The sequence below is a fragment of the Geotrypetes seraphini genome, chromosome 1 (genome assembly GCF_902459505.1).
Source record: "Geotrypetes seraphini chromosome 1, aGeoSer1.1, whole genome shotgun sequence".
Taxonomy (NCBI): domain Eukaryota; kingdom Metazoa; phylum Chordata; class Amphibia; order Gymnophiona; family Dermophiidae; genus Geotrypetes; species Geotrypetes seraphini.
In genome coordinates, this window is record NC_047084.1 from 21,509,175 (window position 1) to 21,534,277 (window position 25,103).

The 25,103-nt window shown below is 42.4% G+C and overlaps 1 protein-coding gene across 6 annotated transcripts in view; it reads left to right on the plus strand.

Moving 5' to 3' along the window:
* The window catches only part of MARVELD2 (MARVEL domain containing 2), a 35,371-nt gene that overhangs the window by 1,277 nt on the left and 8,991 nt on the right, over positions 1 to 25,103 (plus strand). For 2 of the 6 annotated variants that reach the window (XM_033927869.1, XM_033927955.1), the window contains exons 2-7: positions 135 to 187; positions 2,751 to 2,849; positions 7,585 to 8,796; positions 12,262 to 12,297; positions 18,058 to 18,200; positions 24,929 to 25,100. In XM_033927869.1, coding sequence (XP_033783760.1) covers positions 7,603 to 8,796; positions 12,262 to 12,297; positions 18,058 to 18,200; positions 24,929 to 25,100 — 1,545 coding nt within the window. In that variant the 5' untranslated portion in view covers positions 135 to 187; positions 2,751 to 2,849; positions 7,585 to 7,602. The remainder of the gene's footprint in view (positions 1 to 134; positions 188 to 2,750; positions 2,850 to 7,584; positions 8,797 to 12,261; positions 12,298 to 18,057; positions 18,201 to 24,928; positions 25,101 to 25,103) is intronic. The other 4 variants (XR_004537588.1, XM_033928035.1, XM_033928212.1 and 1 more) reach the window with 4 other exon arrangements.

Below are 25,103 nucleotides of genomic sequence, written 5' to 3' on the forward strand. Positions count from 1 at the left end.
AATAGAGGTTCTATGACTATAAAGGTATAACACTTGGAGTTGAGAATGGGATTTAGTGACGGGTATTTCAAGTTAGTTGTCTATGAATGCTTTCAAAGAAGAGAATTTTTACTTTCTTTTGGAATCTGTTATAGAATGTTTCCATCCTGATGTCAGTTTGGAGGTTGTTCCGGGTCTTGGTGCCAAGGTAAGTGAAGAGCGAGTTGAATGTGCATTTGTATTTAACCCCTTTGAGAGATGGAAGGAGCAGGTTGAAGCAATTCTAGCTGTCTGGTAGATGCTGACCAAGAACTGACAAATAAGTTTCAGCGGTTTTTGCATTTAGAAATTAGAATGGGTTTTGACAGGTAGCCAGTGTAATTTCTTATAGTAAGGTGAGCCAGAGTCAAATTTTTTTGTTTGAATATTAGTCTGATAGCTGTGTTTTGAATCGTCTGTAATTTGTTCAGGAGAGAAAAGGATAGACCCGCTTAGAGGGAGTTACAGTAGTCCAGCTCGGACAGTATATGCATTTGAGTTAGTGTAGCAAATTGGCGCCCTTGAAAAAAGGATCTGATAAGTCTTAGTCTTCTCATATTGTAGAAGGTTTTCTTCTTTAAGTTGGATACTAGAGATTTGTATGATAGGGTTGAGCTGAGTATGACTCCGAGGACCTTGGACATCTTGTTCATTTCCAGTGTGGATCCTGAGGTTAGAATTACAGCAGGAGGAACTGTGTGTACAGTCATGAAACCACGGGATTTTGGGTTTGTCTGCATTTAGTTTGTTTGTCGGATACAGCTCAGTTCTGTATTTTGTCTGTTCCACTTGATATTAACGTTGTTTTGTTAGAATCGTGATTAATTGGATTGCGTACAAGGATATGAGAATATACATTCATTGTTGTGAGCTCATGAAGAGGTTACAGAGGATCAGTGATAATGGCGATACTTGCGGTATGCCAAAGAATGCTTGGTAGTTTTTTGAAAACTCTTCATCTTTGTAGACTAGATATTTGTCTGTTTTGTTGGAAGTTTTTGAACCCATTCAGAATGGTTCCTACAATGTCTATTTTGTTGTTTGGTTAATAGTAGTTGGTGATCAACCTAGTTGAAGGCAGTGAATATGTCAAATTGAAGGAGGATCACCTGACAGCCAACACTCTCAAGTATTGCTTGATTTTGGTGGTTAATGTCAGTAAAAGGACCTCTGTGCTGTGGTTTGAGCAGAATCCAAATTGAGTAGGATGGCGGCAAGAATGTTCTTCAATGAAGACGGAGAGTTGTTTGCAGACGTGCATTGCAATAAGTTTGGTTAGTTTTGGGCTTTGGGGATCATGCCGTTTGCCCCATTTGGGATGGTAGTTGACCTTGAAGATGAAGATATTGTCAGCCATTCTATGATGTGGTCAGGGACTTCTATAAGAAAACGATTGGGGTATCAGTCAAGTATACTGCTATAAATGGACAGTTTTTTTCAAGAGAGTAGTAGTGGTTGTTTGGGATAAAGGCTGGAAGGTGTTTCATATTCTGTTTGGGTTTGATTGTGAGCCTTCGGGACAGTAAGGGAATTTTCCAAGTACCTTTCTTATTTCTAATCTTAATGTATATTTTCTGTAAACCGCTTAGAACCTAACGGATGTAGCGGTATATAAGAAATAAATTACATTACATTACATTACATTACTTGGTTAGAGAGATACAGGAACAGTGACAGTAGCTTTTTTGACTTCTGATTTTACTTTTTAGATTTTATTTTGGAAGAAGTCTGCTAAGATCTGTGCTTTAGGTTGAGAGTCAATGTCTGATTAACCTAATACTAGGGGTGAAGTCGTGGTATGCATTAGGCGGAATAACTGTTTCATGTCAGTTATTGCTTTCAATTTTAAGAGTGTAGTGGGGGTGGGGGGTTATCTCGGCAATATGGAAAGATCTAAGTTGTAATCTAAAATGTCCTTATGATTTTCTTCACCAAAGCCCCTGAGACCAGGTAGAATATTCAGCAGCAGAGAGGCATAGATTCCCTAGGGACTCGTAGAACTAGTATGCAATACAGTCTTTGTCTACAAATTTTATAATAGGAACATGAACCAATATTTTTTAAACTTTCCTCAACTATATGTTAAGATTTTCTAGGGCCTCAGTCTTCTAACTTAGTGCAGAGTCGCATTAGCTAGCTTAGGCCTACTGTAAAATAGGCCTTTAAAATGCCTTGTCCCTGGATAGCATTAGAAGGTTCCAGGTGTTATTCCTTGATTTATAGCTGCACCAGTTGAAGCAGTGCATTTACCTCCAGCCACCATCTTATGAGCTTTATTCTAGGTTGGCCCTTCATTGAATGTAGAACAGGCAGCAGGTGTTGTGCTGAGCAATAGCTGAGAATTTTCCACCTCTGTTTAAGAATCCTCAGTTGTGATTGATCTTGGGGAGCAGATTCCCAGTCATTTCCTGTGCTGTTTGGCTCGGATATCTAGAATATCTTGAGTGACTTTGTTACAATGTTAAAGTAGGCACAAGGAAATGAAACCAGCTTTCAGGGCTAAAAGGTCACTGAACGATATAAATTCTGATTTTGAAGGAAAGATGAAATGTTGGCATAGTGTGTGTATGGGGAGAGGGGGGTTCCCTAACTTAGTATGACACTGGTACGCATGCTAATAAGCAAAATAATGCTTATGAGAGCAATTCAACTCCCCTCAGTTGTGGTAGTCTTGAGCTTGAGCTGTTCTGAGTTCTCTTCACTTCTGAGTGTACTTTTTTTTATGTTGACAGTCACTGACGGAAAGTCTTCATATGGAACAGCCTGAACAAAACAAAATGGCTTGCCTGTCTACGTTTGACATCTGATTTCTCAAGGCTGGAATTTTGAAAGTGAGTGTGACAAGCCGAGTGGTCATTTTCCCGTCACATTGCCAGGACCTGCAGTGCTCCGGGCCAGGTTTTATAACAACCCTCTCTGTATTCACACACACACAGACACTTCTAGACACTCTTGAAGGTATAACAAACACTTTTATTGGTGTACAGGACCTGAGTCTGTTCCTTCACAAGTTCAGAGAAACCAAAACTCTATACTTTAATTTTAGTCTCTTAGTCCAGTGTAACAATTTGTTCTATAGACAGTGTCAGTTCCCATTCAGTGTTTAGTCAGTTAATCAGCTCTCGGCAATTTCAAAACCTGTGTGGCTTACCTCAGCCACACCAGAAATTAGCTGTTCCTTTCCCAGCAGTGTTAGGCTCTTCAGCACACAGCCTCAACCAAATAAACATTGGCTTATCTTAGCCAGCACATTTACTGTCCAAGCTTCCAATACATTCAGCAAGCTTCTCATCCAGCCAAGCACAACACCACTCACCATACCATCTATTCCAAGCAATCCTTTCCAGTCTTCTCAGCTTCCCCTGAGGTTCTCCTTAACCCACAGCTTCTGACTCTTCTCTGCTCAGGGAAGACTCTATAGAAGCTCTCACCTTCCCACAGGTGACCCGTCTCCTAGATGCCTCTCACGGTTAACTCCCAGAATGAATCTCAGACTGAGCATATAAAGCTCTTCCTGCCTGGATTCCACTCCATGACTGCAGGGGGGTTTTGGTGGGCTTGCATCTTCCACTATTGATGTAGCAGTTAGAGTAGCTTATGGGCCTGGGTCCTCCTCTCTATGGTTCACTCGCCCATCCCCCAAGACTACTTAAGCCACCTCTGTGCAGCTCTATTAGGCTTTCCTATGCCAGGTGCTGATGTTCCGGAAGCAGTTAAATACATTTTTATTTTGAACTTTGTGGGGATGCGATGCGGTCAGTGAACACGGGGTGTGTATGGGAGGTCTTTACTTTGTTCCTGCAGTGGTTATCTGGTCACTTTGGATACCTTTTAGGCACTTATACATGTCTTTACATTGTCTTAAATCACAATTCGTCTAGGCAGTATCGTCAAATCTTCAATTATCCCTGCAGGGTAAATAAGTCTAAGTCGGCCCACATCCTGCTCACATCCCACCCTAACCATTCCTCCAATAATGCCCCTTTCAGCTGTGGGGTGCACAGCAGGATTCAGAGGCCTAAAAAGTCCCTGGATATGTGTAAAAAGCCGTTTCAATTATCAGCACTTAGATGACCTATCTTTTAGATCAGTGTTTCTTATCACATAGTACGCGTACCCTTAGGGGTACGTGGCGCTGGCTGCCACCAAGAATATTGCCTGCCTAATAGCTGAAGCTGCTGCCGGGGATTCCTCCTTCCTGCCCATCCCCCTCTTCTGAAGCCGACCCAGAGAGTTTCCCTCCGATGTCAGAGTTGATGTCGGAAGAAAGCCTTCCAGATCAGCGGGGAGTCCCAGTCACCTCGTTAGAGCTGTATTCGCTCCTTCTGCCTTCAGCGACACTTGTTACAGGCAGCGGTTCACACGCACGTAGCTGACCCAAAAAACGTATCTCCAATGTCAGAGGGAAGGCTTGTGGGTCAGCCACGTGCAGCGTGTAAACCACTGACTGCAACAAGTGCCGCTGAAGGCAGAAGGAGCGAGTGTGGCTCGAACAAGTAAGAGGACATGATCTTTCTGGGATAAAGGGAGAAGGTGGGGGGAAGGACTGCATTGGGCCATGGGAGAGGCACGATTTTGGGATAAAGACTGGAAGGCAGGGAGGGGGCATGAATTCAACACAGAAAAGGAAGGGAGGGAGCACTAACTTGGGACATAGGAGGGAGGGAATAGAAAGGGAGAATTGTTGGGCATGAGAGGAGAGGGAAAGAGGTGCACATGGGGAAAGGAAGAAAGAGGAAAATTGGACATAGAGAGAGAAGAGAGGTAGAGATGCATGGGGATAGAAGGATGAGAGGGAGGAATGTTGGGACATAGTGATGGAGGGAGAAATGTGGCATTGTGCTGGACAGGGGTGATAGAAGGAGAAATGGACATGGGGCTGGTGAGCAGTGGTGAAAAATGCTGCACATGATCCAGGGGATGAGAGAGGAAGAAAAGTTGGATGTGGCAGTAGAGGGGGTGGGAGAGATGCCTGGATCTCTCAAGACAGATGGACAGAGAGAGAGGGAGACATGTTGCCAATAGGGGTGGAGGAGAGAGGAAGAAAAGTTAGACTCTTGGAGGGAGAGAGAGAGATGTTGGTTGGGGAAGGGAATGAGGTCCAGGGGAGAGGAAGCATGCAGGAGGCAGAAAGAAAGAAATATTGGATGCACAGTCAGAAGGAAGTGCAACTTGAGACTCATGAAATCACCAGACAACAAAGGTAGGAAAAATGATTTTATTTTCAACTTAGTGATCGAAATGTGTCAGTTTTGATAATTTATAACTGCTGTCTATATTTTGCACTATATATTTCTATAGTTGTTACTGAGATGACATTGCATATTTTAAAGTCATCAGCCTTGACCTCTTTTGGGGGGGGGGAAAAAAAAAGAATATAAATGATAATTAAGATTTCTCTGCATACAGTGTGCTTTGTGGGTTTTGTTTTTTTTTAAGTTTTGTGGCTACCTTTTAGGTATTAATATTATATTGTGTGTGTGTATATGAAAAAAGGAAATAAAAAATTGCATTACAATTAGTACTATGATTATGGGGGTGGGGCAGGGCTTGGGTGAGGGTACTCGGTTGATATTTGTTAGACTTAAGGGTACTTGGCTTGAAGAAGTTGAGAAACACTGTTTTAGATCGTCTAAGTACCGATTTGGTTGGGGTTGTTAAGTCTACTACATAGTTGTCAAACAGAACTCTTTGAGAGTTTCTTTTTTAGTTCATACTTTTCTGAAATGAAAAAAATAAGGGCTCCTTTTATGAAGGTGCCCTAGGGGCTTAATGCGCGGAATAGCGTGTTAGCCGCTACCGCCTCCTTTGAGCAGGCGGTAGATTTTCAGCTAGTATATGATCATTTTATTTCTTATAAAGTGCTCAAAAGCTTGCCAATCACAGATAAAATATATTCATGCTAACTTTATGAAGGAGAAGGGAATACATGAAAACATTTTTGACTGAGGTCATTTCTATTGAAGAGAAGAAACAATAGGAAGAGAATGTTGAAATAGGACTCTTTATTCCAAACAAGGATGAAGGGCTGTGGCCCCGAGGTTGTGAGATCAAATCCTGGTGCTATTCCTTGTGACCCTGGGCAAGTAACTTAATCCTCTGGTGCCCACCACCTTGTATGTAAGCTATGAAATGCCAAAGACACAAAACGGCAGGGTACAAGTCTCCATTCCCTTTCCTATGAGTGTCAGGAGCAGTGCAGAGCATTTAGTATGCCAGCCTGTGCTAAAAACCGTTTTGGGGTTTGTTTGTTTTTTGTTGTGTTTTTTTTTTTTTTTTTTGCAGTTTTGTAAAAGAGGGGGTTAGTCTGGTAACCAAGTCTGAACTAACAGCTGCAGCAAATATATGAATCTACCTTCCCTTAATGTTTTCCATCATCTTAACTGAGTGTTTTTTTTTAATATTCCATGTAATTCAAACAGTAAGGATTATTTTAAATTCACTCCAAATTAGACGGTCTGATACACGAGGGTGGTTTGAAAAGATTGGTAAATTAGTAAGTTATATACTGTAGTCTCCATCAAGGGCTATACACTTAGGCCCATATTCTATAAATGGTGCCTTAAATTAGGCACTGGTAGGCACCCTACTGGCGCCTAACTTATAAGTTAAGTGCAAAACGCTGTTTAAAAAGGAGTAAAAGTGTATAAAAAAAAAAAAAAAATATATATATATATAGGCGCCTAAAAAAGACCAGTGTTTTCAAGGCCTACATTTCCAGTGCTACCTTTCACATGAATTGCAGCTGTAGATGTGCTTTATGACACCTACTGCCATTGTAGGCATGGCCAATGCCAGAAGTCCAAACTTCTTTCCTTCTTATCAATTCACCAAATCAACTCGTATATAACTTCCACAAGTGATAAAGAACCATTTTCGTAGACCTTTCTCTAGACCGACTCCATCCTTTTTATATCTTTTTGAAAGTGCAGTCTCCAGAAGGTTTTTTGATCTAGTCTGAGGGCCTCTGCCCACAAGGCAGTCTGTACAGCAGTGGAGTCAAGCTACAATCCTGGAGGGCCGCAAACTAGTGAGCATTTTAGGATATCTCGGTGAATATTTATGAATAAGATTTGCATGCCCTGCCTCATTTTTTGCAAATATATTTCATTAGGGATATCCTTAAAACCTGACTGGTTTGTGGCCCTCCAAAATCATAGCTTAGAGCAGGGGTGTCAAAGTCCCTCCTCGAGGGCCGCAATCCAGTCTGGTTTTCAGGATTTCTTCAATGAATATGCATGAGACCTATTTGCATGCTCTGCTTTCATTGTATGCTAATAGATCTCATGCATGTTCATTGGGGAAATCCTGAAAACCCCGACTGGATTGCAGCCCTCGAGGAGGGACTTCGACATCCCTGGCTTAGAGCATGTGACAGTTTATGGTGTGCTCCTTATTAATGTACACCACAAAGGACCCTCAAACACAAGTACCTGGTTCTGTTGTCAGAGCTATACATGCAAAGCATAACTGGTATAGTAAACTAAATTTCTAATGTCAGACATTCAAGCAAATGTTTAAACTACTAAGAATATGTCTAATATACCATTTCCTTTTTGATCTTAGATAGGGAAAAGAATACAGATGTCTGGAGGTGTTTCATCATCAGAGCTGGGGTCGAGAGCAGGGCGGCAACAAAAAAGACTTGCCCAGTATGATGAGGTTCCTGTGGGTTCTTCTGTTTCACACTACTTGGGAAGAACTCCTCAAAGTTCGAAAGTCTGTGATTTGGCGCTAAGTGAGGACCCCTTGCCGCCACCACCATTACCGCTCCAGCCTCCTTTTGGTCCTGACTTTTATCCCAGTGACAATGAAGAACCTGCCACTGCACTTGACCTCAGACCAGTGAGGCGATTTATTCCAGATTCCTGGAAGAATTTCTTCAAGGGAAAAAGAGAGGGACAGTGGGACAAGCCCATGTCTGACATCAATTACATTTCAGATGGTGTTGAATGTTCTCCTCCTCCCTCTCCAGGACATTCTGTTCCGTTACAGAGGGAACAGGGCTCTGCTCAGGACCAAAGGTCAGCCCCAAGTTCTTACAAGGACCCATATGGTGGATCAGGAGGGAGCTACAATTCACGGAAAGAAATCAAACCCATGTTTGTTCAGGATTCTTACGGTTCTCTTGGCCGCCATACTCAGACTGTAAAAACCTACAGTGAGAGGGTAGAAGAATATAATATGAGATATTCCTACATGAAGTCCTGGGCAGGCTTGCTAAGAATTTTGTGCACGGTAGAGCTGCTTTTGGGTGCAGCAGTGTTTGCCTGCGTTACTACTTACATTCATAAAGATAATGAATGGTATAACATGTACGGATATTCACAGCCATATGGCTATGGAACTAGCAGCATATATGGAGGATACTACTACAGTGGCCCTAAAACACCATTTGTGCTAGTGATTGCAGGGCTTGCTTGGGTAGTGACTGTCATCCTCCTTGTTCTTGGTATGTCTATGTATTATCGGACTATTCTTTTAGACTCCAGTTGGTGGCCTCTAACAGAATTTGGCATTAACCTGGCTTTATTCATTTTGTATTTGGCTGCCGCCATAGTTTATGTGAATGATGCAAACCGAGGCGGTCTCTGCTACTACCCTTTATTTAATACGCCTCTAAATGCATCATTTTGCCGCATTGAAGGTGGACAGACAGCAGCTATTATTTTTCTGTTTGTTTTAATGATTGTATATCTCATTAGTGCCATCGTTAGCTTAAAGTTGTGGCGGCATGAGGGAGCACGGAAGCAGCGAGAATTCATTATAGAGCAGAAGGTAAGAAACATAAGTTTTGTGCAACTATGATTAGGTTTACCATATGGCTCCAGAAAAAGGAGAACGGATTGAGACATCCACTGAAAGCAGTGGAAGTAAAACCCAGATGTCTCTATCCGTCCTCCTTTTTCTGGAGCCATATGGTAACCCTAACCATGATATTATTGGAGAATTAAAGCTTACCAGTCTTTGTTCCTTCTCTCCAGTACCTTGAAGTGTACTTTTATTTTTTTCCACCTCATAATTGTCATTAATTGAAAGTTAGGGACTGAGAGAAGATAGATAATTGAGAGGTAGCTGAAAATTTAAAAAGAAGATTGAGAGAGGGCAAGATTTTGAGTAGACGGAGGCAAAAAAAGAAAAAGGTAAGAAAGCTGAATGGGAAAAATCAATACATTGGAGATGGGCATGAGGAGGGAATGGAACGAGAGAAGAGGAGAAAAAATGGACAGCAGACACTGGAAAGAGAATTAGTAGAAGATAGGCAAAAAATCAGAGAAACTGGGACCAAGATGATGGAAAAGCAAAATGACCAGACAACAAAAGGTAGAAAAAATAATTTTATTTTCTGTTTTGTGATTGCAATATGTCAGATTTGAAATGTGTATCCTGCCAGAGCTGGTGTTAGACAGCAAGCGTGAGCTAGGACTTAAAAAGAGTGAGGAAAAGTCTTTTTTGATTTTGTTTACGACCACAGAGCCGGTGTGGGGTTGGAGAAGTTGTAACCCTATACTTTTATGTATCTTAAAACATTTGGCCCGCAACTTAGCCTGTGTGTTCCAAGTTTATTAAATAGTTTGATTTATCGCCTATTCAAAATTCTGGCGATGTACAAATTGTTAGATTTTGGCCCCTTATGTGATTGAGTTTGATACCCCTGCTCTAATGTAAAGCAAGTGGTGCATTCAATTACCTTCTCCCACCTTGATTGCTGTAGCTTACTATACTTAGAACTACCCAAGAAGTTCTTGTCTTGCAGCTACTGCAAGATACAGCTGCTAAATTAGAGGGGGATAAATAGGAGCAAGTGACTACTTTTTAAATGGATTTATATATAGGCAGAAATTCTGTAAATTGTTGCCTCTTTTTTGCACCTGATGCAGCATGGGAAGGGCAATTCTATAATGATGACTTCAGAGTGCCCTGATGCAATTACAGAATACTAACACAAATTTGCATTGGTATGTCAAAAAGAAGGCACACTTACATATGCCAAGTCAGTGACTGGCACAGGAGGGCATGCCTAGATCCGTCAGTCAGCATGTGCATTGGGTGATACTCCCATATGCCCCTCCCTTTTAAATTGTGTGCTTTGCTACTTACACGTGAGCTTATACAGTAGAACAGGGGTGCCCATACTTTTTGGGCTTGCGAGCTACTTTAAAATGACCAAGTCAAAATGATCTACCAACAATAAAATTTTAAAAAGCACACTGTACACAGAGAGAATGTGAATTATCATTTATATTCCGGGGTTTTTTCAAAGAGGTCAAGGTAGATGACTCTATGCAATATCACCTTAGTAACAACTATACAAAAATAGACGAATATATCCCCTCCCTTTTTACTAAACCATGATAGCATTTTTTAGTGCAGGGAGCTGCGCTGAATGCCCCCGTGCTGCTCTTGACACTCATAGGTTCCCTGCACTAAAAACCGCTATTGCGGTTTAGTAAAAGGGGGCCATAGTGCAAAATTTAGACAGCAGATATAAATTCTCAAAACAGACACATTTTGATCACTAAATTCAAAATAAAATAATTTTTCCTACCCTTGTTGTCTGGTCATTTCATGAATCTCTAATTGCACTTTGTTCTAACCGTGCAATCAAATATTTCTTCCCTTCCTGCTATATGCTTCCAGACCTCATTCCTTCTGCCAACTTTTTCTGCCAACTCTCTCCCAACCCCCCTCCCCTTTCTTTCTTGCTCCCTGCCCTCTTCTTTCTTTGTCTGTCTTTCTTTCTGTCTCCCTGTCCTTTCTTTCCTTCTTTCCTTCCCTTCCCTGCTGGAGAGGGTGCAGAGGAGAGCCACGAAACTAGTCAAAGGTATGGAGAATTTGAGCTACAAAGAACGCCTCAGAAAACTGGGACTGTTCACCCTCGAAAAGAGAAGATTGAGAGGGGATTTGATAGAGACTTTAAAAATATTAAAAGGATTTGACATAATAGACCAGGAAGAAGCATTACTGACATTTTCAGATGTGACACGGACAAGAGGTCATAGCCTGAAACTGTGTGGCAGCAGGTTCAGGACAAATGTCAGGAAGTTCTGTTTCACACAGCGAGTGGTGAGCGCTTGGAATGCTCTCCCAGAGGAGCTTGTGGCAGAGACTAGTGTTCCGGGTTTCAAGCGCAAGTTGGATGCACACCTTCTTGCAAATCCAATACGGGAAATCCGGGTCTCCAACAGGGAGCACCTAACTGGGCCTCCGCGTGTGCGGATCGCCGGACTAGATGGACCTAGGTCTGATCCGGTGAAGGCATTTCTTATATTCTTATGTTCTTTCTTTCTGTCCCTGCCTTTCGTCTGTCTGTCTGTCTCCCTCTCTCTCTCCCTTTCCTTCCTTCCCTCCGTCTGTCTCCCTCTCTCTCTCCCTTTCCTTCCTTCCCTCCGTCTGTCTCCCTCTCTCTCTCCCTTTCCTTCCTTCCCTCCGTCTGTCTCTCTCCCTCTCTCCCTTTCCTTCCTTCCCTCCGTCTGTCTCTCTCCCTTTCCTTCCTTCCCTCCCTCCCCTCCAAGCCCCTGCCCCAAACTCTCCCCGCTTCCCGACGCAGAAGCGCCGGGCCGACCAGTCTTCACCCCCAACGTCAATTATGACGTTGGAGAGGAAGTTCCGGCCAGCCAGGCAGGAATTTCCTGGCCCGGACTTTCCTCTCCGATGTTAGAATTGATGTCGGGTGAGGAAGGCTGGTCGGCTCGGAACTTCTGCATCGGGAAGCAGGTAGAATGCGAAGGCAACGTGATTGACTTGCATTGCCTTTGCGATCGTGGGTACCACTGCAGTAGAATAATGCTTTGGGTAAGAGCACACCTAAATAGTTTTTCAGATTCTTTGTGGAAATGATCCTTATTTGTAACATTATATTAAACTACCCTTTTGTTGACCTTTCAAACTAAGTTTTGTTAGTATTCAAAAACTCCAGGATACAAAAGAGTTTTCACAAGAGACTTAATTATTTTCCAAAGCTGATTGTGCTTTTGAACAAGTGACATATCTGACTTGTCCATTGATATGGTACAGTATGATATAATTGGCTGTGGAATCGTATAGGTTATGAGCAATTGTATTCCTCTCTACACCCTGCACCAGATACTCTCTGCCTTTGTCACATTGGGGAAGGAGGGCTTATTTATATTAAAGGATTTTTTTAATGTTTAAAATGCACCGTATTTGGAATTAATTCACGATAACTGTAGGATTATGTGTACAGTGATTTTAAGAAAATCATTTTACAATATTTTGTAGGTGATTTCAGCACAGAGTACTTCACCAAAGCTGCTGGTAAGAACAAAATTTCTATGTTCTGTTTTCCCCCTTAGAGAAGGTGGTTGGGGAGGATGTTTCCATAAAACAACATAAAAAATGACGGCCACTGCATAGACCAGTGTTCTTCAACCTTTTTACACCCGTGGACCGGCAGAAATAAAAGAATTATTTTGTGGACCGGCAAACTACTAGGACTAAAATTTAAAAACCTCGTTTACGCCCCATCTCCGCGAGCTCGGTCCCCGCAAACCATCAGATCCCATCTGCACAAGCCGCAATTATGATTTTATATTGAACGTATTTTATTAAAGTATAAAAAGAAACAATATTCTGAACAATTGTGATTTTATAAATACAAATCTACTGAGCACAGACCAACAAAACCCCTGTCTCCCCTCCCCTTCACATATATCCCCTCTACTATCAAGAAAACTGAACAAGCCAAGTTATTATAGAATGCTACATAGAAATATCATGCTAACAGAATACTGCTGTCTCCAGTTATGTCTCTAGCAGGATATATATTTCAAATCTGATATATTCTAATGACAAAATAGAAATAAAATTATTTTTTTCTACCTTTTGTTGTCTCTGGGTTCTGCTTTCATCTTCTTTTCACTCTTTTCCTTCCAGCATCTGCCCGTTCCATCCAATATCTGCCCTCTCCCCCTTCCATATGTATCTGACTTCTTTCTATGCCCCTCTTCCCTGTCCATCCTCCTCTTCTTTTTACATCATTCATTCCAGCTTCACTGCCTTCTTCATTTTTATCTCTCCTACACCAGATCTAGCATCTTTATCCCTCTCTCATTTCTCTGCTGACCCCCTTTCCAGCATCAATGTCTCTCTACTTTCTCATTCCTCTCTCCCCTTTCCCTCACCTGATCTCTCCATTCCACCCTGACCCCCCTTTCCCTCCTGTAATCTCCCTGCCAGCTGTTTCCTTCCTTTTTTCTTTCTCCCTACCCTCCTTCCTTTTTTTCCTTCTCCCTTCCCTCCTCCCTCTATCCAACATTAACTCTTTTCCCATCCCTTTCCCTCCTCCCCTCCCAGCAGCATCTCTCCTTCTAACTCCCTTCAAGTCCAGTAACAGCTCTCCCTTTATCCAGCACCTTCCCAGCCTCCTACAGTGGCTTCCTCCCCTTCCAGCAGCTCTCAGTACTTGCCTGCAGGAAGTTGCCGGTAAATCACTGCCCTGGCAAATAGGAGAGCTGGTGGGAGGGGAGACAGCCACTGTGAAGGCTCCCCAGGATCTTGTTCGCACACGCTGACCATCTCCCTCCACCTGCACCTGAATCTGCAGCTCTCTCCGTTCTAATCGCAACCTCCCCGCGGCCCTCTTCAGCAACTCTGCAGGGGCGACGATCAAGACACGCTGCCAACGTTGGGACTTACACTCTCTGAGTCCCGCCTATTTTGTTTCAACTTCCTGTTTCCGAACAGGCGAGACTCGGAGAGGGAAGGCCCTGACGTTGGCAGCCTATCTTGATCGCCTGAGGCTGGGAGGAACATTAGTGAGCAGGAACCGCAGTCAGCAGGAAATTTAACTGCCAACTTGATCTCACCGGCCCTGCGTGGACCGGCAAAAATTTTCTGCGGACAGACACCGGTCCGCGGACCAACGGTTGAAGAACTGTGGCATAGACTATCCTTTATGCCATTCTGTTCAAGATTATTATGCTTTTAGACTTCTTTTATATGCGCGCATCAGGAAAGATGGCTAAGAATAGTTTATATCTATATACCACCTTGGGTTACAAAAAATCAGTACAGATGGTATAAAATTATTGTACACCAAAATACACTGTATCTAGTATCAGTATAAGTTGGGTCTTGATTTTGCTATATGTAATCAGAAGGATCAAGTTGGGTATAGTGTATATTGGAGCTCTTTCACCCTGCAGTGGCATGTTACAGTACATTTCTTTATTGCTCATTCGTAGTGCCTTGCCTAAGAACATAAGAATTGCCATACTGGCCCCACCTTAGTCAAGGTGGAATCAGGCTGTTGGTATTGGCGTTTAAAAAGGAAATAGAACAGCTTTTAAATTAGAAACTGGGGGGGGGGGGAAGGCTGACAGTCACTCAAAAGATCATGGTTTAGAACAAGTCTATGTAATATACCAATGTTCCCCAACTTTTTAAGGCCAAGTGCCCCCTAGAGCTTTAAGCAGCAGAAATTATGAAATGGCCATTTTATTGTTAAATTAGTAAGTACCGTGTCTCACTGAAAATAAGATAGTGTCTTATATTAATTTTAGGCCCAAAAAATGCACTAGGTCTTATTTTTGGGGTATGTACATGATCATCTCTTCCTTCCTCTCCTTTACCCCAATTCTTCCTCTTTCCTTTCTCTCTTCCCCACATGTGCAGCATCTTTCCTCCTCTCCCTCCCATCCCTCGTGCAGCAGGACCCTTGCCCAGCTTCTGTCCTTCCCTCCCTCATATCCTTCGTGCAGCAGGACCTTTGCGTGAGCATACCCCCGAGCACCCGCCCCACCACGCAGCCGAACTCCCATCCTTCCTTCCCTCCCTCCCTCCCATCCAAACCCCCCCCCCCCTCATCGCGAGAGCCCTACATAGCTCCCTAAGCAGCGTCAGGCCGACAGCACTCTAAACGGGCTGCTTTGGCCTTGTCCACCCGTGAATTCACTCTGCCACGTTACTGATGATGTCCAGGGTCCCATCGGGCTAAATAAGATTCTGATTTGCACAACAGATAAGTGCATTTTTTTGCTGGTCATTATAATTGTTAAAATATAATATAAAAATAAAGAAAAAAGTTTGATCAGCTTATAAGAGGTTTTGGGACCGATGAAAGAAAATCTGCTCCTGCAAATGCTATATAAGAATTCATATCTCTGAATAGCACAGGCATCTGAGGTCCTTTTCCTCTGAATTTCACATTAGTTGTATGTGTGAAACCTGTTTGATTTTGATTGTGTGTTTTACAAACCTTTTTTTAAACCCAGCTACACTAACCACATTTACAACATCCTCTGGAACTCATTCCATATATAGCATCCAAAACAAAATGCTTTTTTTCTACCTTTGTAGTCTGGACACTTTATTTTTCTATCATATTGGTTCATTTCTCATTTCTGCTGTCCTGTCATCTGTTAATTTTTCAAGTGGCTGCTGTCCATTTGTCTTTTCTCCTCTCTCCTATCTCTTCCCTCACTACACCTGCCTCTGATATATTTATCATTCCTTTTAGCTCTTTTCTGCATCTCTCACCCTTCTCCTCTTTACATTTCAGCTACTTACTGTATCATGTTTCCATATTCTTTCACCCATTAGCTCTCCCATTCCCCATCTCACTCCTTGCTCAACCCTCCATTCTCTTTCATCTTTAATTTACTCCCCATTACCACACTTCTACCCTCTATAATCACTTGCCATCCCTCTCCTCCCCCTCCTGGCCTCTTCATTAGGGTTCTACATACCCAGGTACATATTTCTGTGTGGTTTTTTGGGGGTTTTTTTAAACCCTATGTACAGCCAGGTGTGGTCACTGTCAAACCTACAATTGGGGGTTCCTCTTGTGGACTCAGTAAGCCAGATAGTAGCAGTACTTAAATGAACTGTCATGACATGCAGAATGAGTAAAAAAAAGAACCTCACTTCATCAAATCAGGCTGATATGGCACTGAATTAGAAAACTGCTATTGCCATCTACCGCACTTAGATTTGACTAAAATGCAGTTTTCTGTGGCACAGCTAACTCGTCTCTAAAGACAGGGTATATAAAACTAGACCAAATGCAATTCAGTTTATATTCATTGCTGTGAGAGGTTTCCTCCTGACCACCTGCCAAGGAGAGAGATGCCTAGGAGCATGTTTTGTACAGAAGACAGAAAATTTCAGCTGAAAACTAAATCAAATAACATAAACACTGTAGGAGAGCACTCATACTCTCTTCCCCAAAATCAATTTACTGTATCATGTTACCATTTCATATTTTATTTTTGTTTGCAAATATTGGAATTGTTCCCTCCTCTCATCTCTAGTGTTTAAATAGAACAGCAGGTTCTGTATCTGGCAACAATTTCATTGTTAGCTTTATTTTGTGTTTATTTTTTTTGTTTTTTGCTTCATGTTATTACCTTAACATAAGAATTGCCATAGTGGGTCAGACCGAAGGTCCATCAAGCCCGCTATCCTGTTTCCAACAGTAGCCAACCCAGGTCCCAAGTACCTAGCAAGATCCCAAGTAGTAAAACAGATTTTATGCTGCTTATCCTTGGAATAAGCAGTGGATTTCCCCAAGCCATCTCAATAATGGCCTATGGACTTCTCTTTTAGGAAATTAGCTAGACATTTTTTAAACCCTGCTAAGCTAACAGAATGCTAGGAATGATAAAGAAGGGGATCACAAACAGATCAGAGAAGGTTATCATGCCGCTGTACCGGGCCATGGTGCGCTCTCACCTAGAGTACTGCGTCCAGCACTGGTCACCGTACATGAAGAAGGACACGGTAGTACTCGAAAGGGTCTAGAAAAGAGTGACTAAGATGGTTAAGGGGTTGGAAGAGCTGCCATACAGCGAAAGATTAGAGAAACTGGGCCTCTTCTCCCTTGAACAGAGATTGAGAGGGGACATGATCAAAACATTCAAGGTTCTGAAGGGACTAGACTTAGTAGATAAGGACAGGTTGTTCACCCTCTCCAAGGTAGGGAGAACGAGAGGGCACTCTCTAAAGTTGAAAGGGGATAGATTCCATATGAAGATAAGGAAGTTCTTCTTCACCCAGAGAGTGGTAGAAAACTGGAACGCTCTTCTGGAGGCTGTTATAGGGGAAAACACCCTCCAGGGATTCAAGACAAACTTAGACAAGTTCCTGTTGAACAAGTACGTGCGCTGTTAGGGCTAGTCTCAGTTAGGGTGCTGGTCTTTGACCAGAGGGCCACCGCGTGAGCGGACTGCTGGGCATGATGGATCACTGGTCTGACCCAGCAGCGGCAATTCTTAGGTTCTTATTCTCTGGCAGTGAATTCCAAAGTTTAATTACACGTGTGAATAAATATTTTCTCGGGTTTGTTTTAAATCTACTACTTTGTAGCTTCATCGCACATCCCCTAGTCCTAGTATTATTGGAAAGCGAACAAGTGATTCACATCTACCCTTTCTACTCCACTCGTTATTTTATAGACCTCTATCGTATCGCCCCCTGAGCCGTCTCGTCTCTAAGCTGAAGAGCCACTTTAGACTTTCCTCATAGGGAAGTTGTCCCATCCCTTTTATCATTTTTGTTGCCCTTCTCTGTACCTTTAATAATTCTGCTATATCTTTTTTGAGATATGGCAACCAGAACTGCACATAGTATTATTTGAAACAATGCACTGATTTCAGGGCTTTCTGATTCAACAGATACCCAAACAAGAACAGATATCTATTAAGTTGCTTCACCTCTGTTACCACAGGTACAGCTTACATTGTGAGCCTACTTAGGCAGGCAAATAACTAATGTACCTGAATGTAATCTACCTTGAGTTTTGATTTAGAAAAGACAAAAAAAAACCCCTAGTATTCAGATCAAAGGATTGAAACCACTGTAGAGCCAGAGACATATGGCAGATATGTACATTCCAACGCCTCCCCACAGAGTAGTACCAGAAGCACTCTTTAAACATGACACCTGGGGCAAAGCCCTGGTCATCCTGCCCTAGTTGCATCCCTGAATGGCATTGAGGGTAGCAGATAAATCAAATAATGTAACACAGCAAGGGGGAGGAAAGAGTATTAACAATCTGACTGTCTGTTTTTCATTTAGCACAAAGTGGCCTTTGGTAATAATTCTTCAAGAGAAGTCAGTTCCACAGAGTTTAAGCATGTCCAGCTGAAACCAGAGCTGCTTAGTGGACCCATACCAGCGGGACATATTCCCAAGCCTATAGTGATGCCAGACTATGTTGCGTAAGTATGCAGGGAAAATTCCCTAATAAAAGTGAAAGATGTTTCTAAGGTATAGTACCGTATTTTCACCCATATACTGCGCACCCGTGTAAAACGCGCACACGGGTATAGCGCGCGGGGAACATAAATGTATGTAAAAAAAATGTAATATAGCGCGTACACGCGTATACCGCGCATGCTAAAACCTCCTCCCGCCTACTCCGAACCGGCATCCTCCCCCTCGCTCACTTACCCGCGTTTTACAACTTTTTTTTTTCAATCTGATCCGGCATCCCCCCTGCGAACCGGCATCCTCCCCCACGATCCTACATTCCCCCCAGCACCGCAAAACATCTCTTACCCGATTGGGCACCAGCACCAATGCACAGGATGTGCCAGTGCCAGTGCCCGAAGATCCTCCCTCGTTGGTTTGGGCTGGGCTGGGCTGGGCTGGGCGGTGCGGGAGAGATCCTCCTTCTTCCTGCGCCATGCTGGACTAGGCTCTCCGGAGAGAGCAAGACCAGAAGGCTTTGAGCATGCGCAAATGCTCAAAGCCTAGTCCAGCCCGGCGCAGGAAGAAGGAGGATCTCTCCTGCACCGCCCAGCCCAGCCCAGCCCAGCCCAAACCAACGAGGGAGGATCTTCGGGCACTGGCACGTCCTGTGCATTGGTGCTGGTGCCGGTGCCCAATCGGGTAAGAGATGTTTTGCGGTGCTGGGGGGGATGTAGGATCGCGAGGGGGGTGACGCGAGCGGGGAGGAGGATGCCGGTTCTCAGGGGGGATGCCGATCGGATTAAAAAAAAAAGTTGTAAAACGCGCTCACGCATATAACGCGCAAGGTTATGCACGGTTTGTAAAATCGTGTATAACGCGCATGTTATATGCGTGAAAATACGGTAATATCTTAAGGTAAGGCTTCAGCTGGTAGTACAGTAAGATTTTCTGCAGGGTGGGAAATCTCCCAGGATATGCACGTTGAACCATGCTTGTGGGTAGGCTGCTATGTTGGTGCGCTTCTGTTGGCATGATTGGCTCCTTGTTACCAGTGTGCATATTACTCAGAATGCAATTCCCTTATGAGGGGCTGCTGAAAAGTTCTCAGCCCAACCAACAAAGTCAGGGCAGTCTCCATCGAGGGCTATACACTCAGTCCAGCAATTTTAGTCCACTTTTTTCATTCCGTACTTTAAATCATTTATTATTCTATTGTCCATTTATTATGAATTTCTGGAAATCAATTTGGGACCAAATTAATTGTTTATTAGATAACCCAGTGGCATTATCATATGATACTGTGCTATTTGGTATGGCAATGAGAGCAAAAAGTCAGATTTCTACAAACAATAACAAATTATTACTCATAATGACTGGTGTTGCCATTCAACAAATTACGTATAATTGGAAAAACTGGAGTTGATTAAATTATAATTTTTGGTGGAATTCCTTATGTCATATATATAAAATGGAGAGATTTCCGGCAATACAGCGGGGTAGTTTCAAGAAATTTCAAGATGTTTGGGAGCCATTAACAAAGTATTGTACTGATTAGATGAAATTTTCTTTTCCCTTAAATTTACAAGTTCAATTGTGAGGGTAGGGGGGGAATTTTATAGTTATGTATTCTATAAGTATTGATTATTTGATAGGTAAGGTGGGGAAGGGGGGAGTTAAGTGATATAGATATTGTTAATTTGTTTGGACATTTTATCACACTTATTGTAAGTTTGAAAATGAATAAAGAATTTAAAAAATGAAAATGAAAAAAGTGAAAAATCGCTGAACTAAGTGTATAGCCTTCAATGGAGACTGCCCTGACTTTGTTGTTGGGCTGAGAACTTTTCAGCGGCCCCTCGTACTACTTATTAGGCACTTTAGTGCTTGTGTGAGCAGTCATCTTTCTTGCAGAATAACTGAGGTGCCCTTGTATTTGAGCAAACATACTGTATTGTCTTCTCCACTTTTTATAAAACAGAATACTGGTAGCTAAGCTAAGTTCATTTTTGGGAAATGAAAGTATGATCATGTTTCCCCTTTGTTGATAAAGCTTCACTGACTCTCAGTTCGCTTTAGGATCCAGTTTAAATGCGCATGCATAATCTTCAAGCTTCTCTATGGAATATTTGATCCTTTTGTCCCCTTAAGTTGGAATATCCTTAGACTTTGCCATTTGAGAAGCACACAAAGATATGTTAGCCTTTCCTTCCTTTAACCCTTTCAGGACCATAAGGATCGTAGGCCAATTTTTGTGGTTTTGATGACATTTTTATGGTAAAAAGGGCTTGCAGATGCCAAAAAATTGATTTTTTTTGTGAAATATCATTATTTTTATTTAAAAAAATCACACTTCTGGCTTATGGACAGTGTGGCAAGTGAATCTTCTCGTCAATCTAGCAACGACGCTAATGAATGAATGTCGGAACCGGTTTGTTTACATAAAGGCAGTATCATATGGAATCCGTACATATCAAATTTAGAACTGTAGACTATCCCAATCAAAATTTATAGGATTTTAAAGTTATGGGACAAATATGTCCCTTGGTCCTGAAAGGGTTAAGGGAGTTAAATCTGCTGGGAAGCTCAATCGATCTTTTGTTTTCAAGTTTGTAGAAATCTGGAATGAACTTCCTGTCTCCATTAGGCTTTTAGGCCAGCTGCAATTATTTCATAAATCCTGAACACTTTGTTGTTCTCGCAATTTTTAAATGGTTTAACTACAGCCTCAATGAAATGATAATATTATAGTTATTTTTCTTATGCTTTTCTTAAGTACTTTAGTTTTTAATTAGTTCTTCCTTCTCCTGTGTTTTCTGCTATGTACTCTAGTCTTAATTATATGTCAACCGAGTCAAACTCCACTGGTATATAAACCAAAGATTAGATTATAAACGCTCAACTTTTGGATTTTAAACTGGCATGTTTTATGCTTCAGAATACAACATTTCTTTGGGCAGGCACTTTCGCAGTAATAAGTTATGTCGGAGAAGACTAAAGCAGAAGCCTACCTAGGTTTTGACATAAGGGAGAACAGACCTTTTGTAAAATAAGGGCAAGTACGAGGTTGCTGATCCAATCCACCTAGATGCCATTTCATTCAAAATCTGTTTGGGAGGAACAACTGTTCTCCTTGCACACCCCTAGCCTCTGGACTGAAGTAAATATGCCTCTCCATCTGCTTACTAGCCCTCAGTGGCTGAGAATTATACTGATAACATGTGCTCAAGGATGACTTGTTGCACTGTTTCTATGATTGGCCCTGTAGTCTGGTGCGGTCAATTATGTCCTGTTTCTCTGTACCACAGTAGCATCCATGTGAATATGGGACACATGCAAAAAAAAAGGCTGAATTGGCACAAGTTTGGCTCTACTGCTCACAAGCTTCAATATTCTAATGGTTAGTAGCTAGTCTTTTGTGAGTTTATAAGCTGTGCAAATGGCCAGTTGCTGAATCCTTCACAACTGAGTGCCCTTCTCTGTACATAGGTGCCCTTATTTTTTTTGCTGTCATCTTCTGGAATAAGCAGCCATGTGATGGAGTCTGCATCCAAAGAAATTACTACTTAACACCATACCTGAAGGCTTTTGTTTTGCATGAAGCAGATCACCTAAAAAGTCTTCTTTTGACTGGTGTTTCTTTGCCACCAGCTAACCTAGCATTGTTTTTGTGGAGCTCTTCAAGATTCTTCATAAGCCAGTAATTTTTCACAGTTTTCAGACAGGGGCCACTTTAGTAAAAATAACTTCACTGTGAGAATGAGAGCTGTGCTCTGACAAAGCAGCCAGGTACTCTATGCAAAGGGGTTCCTCTCTGATGGTGAAGTCAGCTTGGTTAGTTAGACATACCAGTAAGTTTTTTTAGGTTTTTTTTAAAGCAAAGTCTATCCCATTATTCCTCTCTTAGCCCATTTTCACGCACCCCTTACCCCCGGACAGTCTTTCTCTTGAACGTTTATTTGCTCTTACCAGCTTCTTGCCCCAACTCCATTCTAGCCAATCTTGATCTGTACTCATTTTTCTTGCCAGTCACCATCCCCTCTCCACCCCCTCCTCAAGCCTGATTTTTCCCACCCATCCCTAGTTTTTTTAATCCCCTTGCCTCCACAAGGCACCACAAAGCCCTCAGGGGCAGATGATCAAAATTCCAGCGCTGTTCCTCTGCAGCACCAGAAAAACAATGGAATGTTTTTAGTGACCAATACTCAACACTAACAGCGTTCAAATTATATGCACGCTGTTAGTGTTGAGCATTGGTTGCTAAAGGGCTTGGAATTTCCTGGGGCATGCCATAAGAACCGTGCAGTAAGCACAACTCTTGTGTGCATGCTTAGGGAACACAGACTTCAATCAAAGCACTGTACTTTGGGGATCCAGTGGCTGGGCCTCCTGACCCAATTCCTTCCTTCTGCCTCCAAAAAGTACTCCTGGTGGTCCAGTGGCACGGCCCAGAACCGCCCCCAGACCCCCCCAGTAGCTTTTTCTATAGAGTAGCAGGAGGAAAGCCTACACCCTCTTGCATCAGGGCCTGCCTCTTCAAAATGGTAGTGCTCTGCCAAGTGCATCTTGGGATACACTAGGAGGGGTCTAAATACCATATAATGATAAAAACTCATTATATGGTATTTAGACCTCTCCCATTGCATCCCGTGATGCACCAGGCAGGACACTACCATTTTAAAGAGGCAGGGCCTGAGGCAAGAAGGAGTAAGCTTCACTCTTGCTGCTCTACAGAAAAAGATCTGGGGGGGAGAGTTCTCTGGGGAGGGTTGTGGAACTGGAGGGCCCAGCCATGCCACTTGGCCCATCGGGGGTGGGGTGGGGGATCGAGTTGGCTGTTGGACAACTAGGGGTATTTGATGTGGCGGGGGACCACCAGAAATACTTTTTGGGGGTTCAAGGGGAGGAGAATTGTATTGGGAGGCCCAGCCTGGCCACTGGACCACCAGGAATAGTTTTTTGGGTTGGGTCAGATGGGGAAGTAAACTGGACATTTTATATTTGCTTTGCTGTTAGTGCCTGAGCTGTGGTCATTTGACAAGGGTTTTGGGCAACCCATTATTTTGTGTATTGCATAGAATCTGCTAATTAGCTCATTTTAGCATGAGACTTTTTTACTCACTGCTTCTCTGCACAGTAAAGCAGTGGTCAAAAGCCTCTGCATTGGCTGTAGAATAAATGTTTAATTTAGACAGGATAAAACAAGTTTAATTTAAACATTGCCAGTATGAGGAAGGAAGGGGCGCTTTGTGCATCTGCCCCTCAGTTGAGTTGCAGGATGTCTTTCAAGAGCAGTGCAGGAGTTTAGCATTGCATAGCTTAGATTCAAGAAAGTGTTGGAAGGACAGTGGAGAATGTGCATTGAGGGATAGGAAAGTGAAGGAGCCATTTTTGGAGTGGTCGTGAGTTGCTGTCATAGGACGTGGAGCCTTAACATTTTGCTGTTACCGCCCTGGATTTCTTTTGTCTGTGTTTTTACTTCAATCCCTCAGATTTTTCAGGTTTATTTCTTGATCTCTTCAGAATATGTCCAGCTGTGAGGGTGAAGTCAGCTGCTTAAATTAGTTCCCTGTGAATCCATTGTCGGTCTCAACTTTCACATGAGGGTATGATTGTATCCCCTCTGCAAGAGATAATCAAGCAATGAGCATTTTGATAAAGAATTGTGCCTGCTCCTGGAACACTCTTTTAGATGGTTAGATAAACTTGTTCTGCAGGAAGGAAGCTTTTGTTCTCTTGTCCTCTTGAAGCTGTGTTGAGTGCAGTACTGTACTCCCTTTCCCTCCAGAGAGAAATAGTGGGTAGGTAACATGCAATTATCTTTCCTATTCATCTCTTGTCCTCTCTGATGAATTTCATAATCTCCTTTTAAAGTCTGAGAGCTGTAGCTCAGAGAAGTAATTTGTAACATATAGACAATGCATGCACATAAACCTCTCTTAAAAAGATGTTCAAGTCTACTAAAAATTTCAGATATCTGCAGACTATTGTCTTGTTTCACCACTTTTGCTTACTGTGTTCAGATCACACTTCCGTACAGCTGATTGATTAAATCTAATCAAATCTGTATTTGGATTTTAAATTTTAATTACCTGTTCCAAAATAAGTTCAGAATAAGCTACATATTCAAGTATCGTTGACTGGTCCCTGCCCATGAGGGCTTACCATCTGTATATCTGAGGCAATGGAGGGTAGAGTGACTTGGTGAAGGTAACTAAAAGCATCATTAGAAAAAGTGGGATTTGAACTTTGACTTTCCTGCATTTTGGCCCACTACTTTAATCTCCAGGCTGTTCTGATTTTTATTTCCCATGTGCCGTATATGGAGAAAAAAATTCATGTCGTTTGTCATACACAAGGGGACAGGTGGGGTCAGTTTTATTTTATTCTTTAGCTGGCTCGCATAAGTTAAGAACAAAGTATGCTTTGCTTTTTATTTTTATTGAACGGTGGTGCATATTATACCCAGTATTTTCTTCAGGCAGGCATTTTTGGAATGACCTTTTTTCAATGCTAATACCTGACATTGCCTGAAGATCGAGGGTGTCAAATAGTATTGAGACAGCTATGCTTCAGTGTTTCTCCAAAAAGAGGAGGATATCGGGGCTTAAAATGCTTCTTTTACTGAAAATCTGAACCTCAAATCTACTGGTAATATATCTCATGTAATTTATGTTCTACATTGGCACAAAAAAAAAGAGGCCCGCATATTCAATTGTTTGCCAACTTTTTTTAACCACCTATGTTTTTCTCACAGAAAGTACCCTGCAATTAAGACAGATGATGAACGGGAGCGTTACAAAGCTGTTTTCAATGATCAGTATTCCGAATATAAGGAGCTCTCTGCTGAAGTTCAGGCAGTGCTAAAGAAATTTGATGAACTGGATGGAATTATGAACAAGTTGCCTATTCGTCCTGACAACCAGCTTGTG